General features: G+C 47.7%; 1 protein-coding gene across 1 annotated transcript in view; it reads left to right on the top strand.

Moving 5' to 3' along the window:
* The window catches only part of LOC103670167 (general transcription factor II-I repeat domain-containing protein 2), a 39,025-nt gene that overhangs the window by 11,771 nt on the left and 23,266 nt on the right, over positions 1-3,988 (top strand). Inside the window, exon 8 of the mRNA XM_008698561.2 lies at positions 2,902-2,987. Within this exon, the coding sequence (XP_008696783.2) occupies positions 2,902-2,987 (86 nt within the window). The remainder of the gene's footprint in view (positions 1-2,901; positions 2,988-3,988) is intronic.

Genomic DNA, 3,988 nt, shown 5'->3' with positions numbered 1-3,988 from the left:
TTTTTTTTTTTATTTTCAAAGATTTTATTTATTTATTTGAGAGAGAGAGCTCACGAGCAGGGGGAGGAGCAGAGGCAGAGGGAGAAGCAGACTCGCTGCTGAGCAGGGAACCCGACAGGGGCTCAATCCCAGGACCCTGGGATCATGACCTGAGCCATAGGCAGATGCTTAACCAATTGAGCCACCCAGGCACCCCAATAAATAAAATCTTAAAAAAAAAAAGAAAGATTCCAAAATCTTTCCCATTGAGATCAGGAATGAGGCAAGGATGTCCCCTCTCCCACTCCCTTCCAGCATCATACTGAAAGTCCTAGCTAATGCGATAAGACAAGAAAAGGAAATAAGAGGCACACAGATTGGGAATGGTGAAATAGAACCGCCCTTGTTCACAGATGATGGGACTGTCTGTATAGAAAATCCCAAAGAACTGACCAATACAAGGGGTGGTGGTGAGTAGGGCATTAAATAACCTCAACAAGGGCCTTATCCTTGTTCCCCTCCCCCAGCTCCTTAAAGAAAGAAAAATGGCATTAATTACAGGGAAAATGTTAAAACGTTAAAAAAAATCTTTAGATGCAAATGCTTAAGCAAGGGATGGGAAAATATTGAAAGCATTAAATGTGGAAAGGTTAGAAACCCTAAAATAACCTAAGGACACAAAACCAAAACTCAAAATTCAAGTTGATAAAAAGGAACACAAGCTGGGGCACTGGGCTGGCTCCGTCGGTACAGCGTGCTGCTCTTGATCTCTGGGTTGTGAGCTCAAGCCCCACATTAGGCATAGAGTTTACTTTTTTAAAAAAAAAGGAGAAGAAGAAGATACACAGAAAAAGGGAAAACAGGGATTTTAGCTCGAGTGAAATGGAAGGCAGCATCGCTAAGGCCGTCGCGGTGTGGCTCGTGCTCTGCTGCCTCCCCACACCCTGGGGGGACCCCCGGGACAGAGGCCTCCTCCTGTGTCACAACTGTGGGTGCCCCGGCCCTCCCATCCACGTGTAAACACGTGCTTAACACAGCTCCTTCTTCAATGACAAAGTCTGAAAAATAACCGGGCTCGTCCACTCTAGTTATTCTGGGTAAGAGCAACACAAGTCAGTGAAAAGAAGCAAGCCCAGCACATTCAGCACTTGCCCGGGATCTCCGCCTTGGCTGCCTGTCAGAGCTCAGATACGTTCTGCCTTTGCCTCAGATGGTCACAGAGAATTTAAACCCCCCACACGCAGACGGCGGTCAGCTCCCCCGCGGCCCGTTCGTGGATCCACAGCCTGCGGTCTCCTTCTGCACCAGCTGTTGGGCTAGAGGGGCATTTCCCACCGCCTTAAAATAGGCCTCTCTTTTTTTCTTTTAAGTAATCTCTGCACCCAACGTGGGGCTCGAACTCACAACCCCGAGACTGAGAGTCGCAGGCTCCTCCGACTGAGCCAGCTGGGCACCCCCAGGCCTCTTTCATTGAGGCCTCTCTTTGGAGATATGGTTCAGTCAAAACAAAAATACGCTTCCGATTACTAGGACTTTCTACCATGGATTTCATGGTGCCGTTCGAATCGCTTCCCGCTGCCGGCGGGCTCCTGAGAGCCGAGAGCCTTATTTCTTGTGATATTTGTGCAACACTCGCCCCACAGAACAAGTGTGGAAATGATTTTGAGTTTCAGATTTCTCTCCTTCTCTCTTTCCCTCCCTCCCTTCATTAAAAAAGCACCCCAAAACAAAGCAGCTTCAAACAATGATTAGTCTTGTGATGCCTGGGTGGCTCAGTTGGTTAAGTGTCTGCCTTCGTCTCAGGTCATGATCGCGGAGTCGCAGGATCGAGCCCCACGTCGGTCTCTCTGCTCAGTGAGGAGCCTGCTTCTCACTTTGCCCCTCCCCTATCTCGTGTGCTCTCTCTCTATCTCTCAAATAAATAAAACCACAGCAACAATTAAAAAAAAAAACAACAAAAACAACAATTAGTCTTTCTCCCAGTTCCGCGTGTTGGCTGGGCAGTCCCTCCACTCTGGGCTGACCACCTCCTGGGCCTGAGGCCTCCACCGGGAGAGCTGGGCCTCTCTCCTCACGGTCTCACACCTCCGGGAGGCTAGCCCAGGCTTGTTCACATGGCCACTCAGTTCCTGAGCAGGAGCGAGGATGCACCCACACTTTCCAGGGCTCGCTTTTGCATCCTGTTGGCCCATGTCCCAGTGACCAGGCCCAGCTTTAACGGATGGAGAAGTAGCCTCCATGTCTAGAAAAGAGGGGGAGAGACATTGCAGACAGGCCAGGCATGCACCGTCGGCGGGGGAGAAGCCTGTGGCTAGTTTTCTAGACTACCACACCTTTCCCTGGCAAAAGGCTTTTGGTCTCACTAACGCGGTTCCCTGGGGGTTTGCAGTTTTGAAACCCATTTCATTGCAGTAGGTGAGTTAAGATTACAGGTGAAGCATTGAATCACTATATTGTACACCTGAAACTAATATTATACTGTATGTTAACTAACTGGAATTTAAATAAAAACTAAAAAATATATACATATAGGTGCCAGTTAGGTCCCATTACAGAAGAATATTTACCAGGTTTTACATAACTGCACATGTATATGCCGGTCTTGAAAGGGAACGTTTTCTCAGGCTGGGAGCTCGATCTTCTTCTCTCTTGTCCGTCCCTCCCTCCTCCTGTTCCTTGTGTCGTCTTTCTCTCCCTCCTTCTTTCCTTTTATATTGATTTTATGTTATTTTGTTGCTATGACTTATATTTCTATATGGGTTAACCGTTTGCTCGGAGAGTGTGAGCTCTGCGTCATTTTGCTGACTCCTGGGAAGCCATGTTAATCAACACAGAGCTTGATTTTTCAGCAGAAGCTCACGGTTCTCTCTGTGGGTCACTGTGGCCTAACACATGGTTTTATTGTTTTCATTGCATCCAAAGGCTCGGTGGTGAAAGTGGCGGCTGTATCAGTCAAGAAGGAATCAGAAGATCCGAATTACTATCGATATCACGTACAAGGTAATACCGTCTTATCCTCCTTTTCTTCCCCAGAAGTTATTGGTGATGGAAAACTGTAATTAGCCCCCGTTGGAAAAACAGGCAGAGAGTAACAAAAAAAGATCCATGTGCCTGGGATCTAGCATAGAGCCATGTGACGTAAAGCATTTTACGTCGTAAAATAAATCCTGTGTAGCCTAAATCCACATGCTTCAAGGCAAATGTGAGGGTAAAGGTAACCCAGAGTGTATGTTACTTGAGTTTGTCTGTTAGGTATTCTTATTTTGTGTGTTTGAAAATACTGGCCTGGGGGGCTCCTTCCGACTCTTGATCTTGGCTCAGGTCTTTAATCTCAAGGTCGTGAGTTCGACCCCTGCATCAGGCTCTGCACCGGGCATAGAGCCTACTTAAAAAAAAAAAAAAAAAAAAAAAACTTCTCTCTGATCCTCTCCTATCTGGTCTGCCCCCTAACTTACTGGGAAAATATCAAAAGTTAGAAGACATGACTATGAGAGTGAAGAAATTCAGGTGCCCACGCTCTTAATAATATTTGCTTCATTGACATCATACAAGTTAAACAGGAGAACAGATTACTGGAGACACACACTTTTCACACAGGGCACAGGTAGGTGGTCTGTACGGTTGCCTGACTAGATCCTCTCCCCAGAGACTGCAATCCCGCTGCACCCCCCGGGGGATATCTGTTTGATGTCATGGCGCGATTGCATTCATAGGACCGTTGTAAGCATCCAGATCCCGACTCCTCTTTGACTGCTCTGTGAATGCAGGCAGAGTGTGGGACAATTTGCAATTAATTCCTCAAACATGACCAGGTTTGAAATGTTTCCGACAAAAATCTTACCTTTGAAATAGTCCTGACGGGACGCCTGGGTGGCGCGGTTGTTAATCGTCTGCCTTCGGCTCAGGGCGTGATCCCGGCGTTCCGGGATCGAGCCCCACGTCAGGCTCCTCCGCTGGGAGCCTGCTTCTTCCTCTCCCACTCCCCCTGCTTGTGTTCCCTCTCTCGCTG

The sequence above is a fragment of the Ursus maritimus genome, unplaced genomic scaffold (assembly GCF_017311325.1).
Source record: "Ursus maritimus isolate PB19 unplaced genomic scaffold, ASM1731132v1 scaffold_2, whole genome shotgun sequence".
NCBI lineage: Eukaryota > Metazoa > Chordata > Mammalia > Carnivora > Ursidae > Ursus > Ursus maritimus.
The sequence above is the reverse complement of the archived record's forward strand: the minus strand, read 5'-3'. Positions and strand labels throughout refer to the sequence as shown.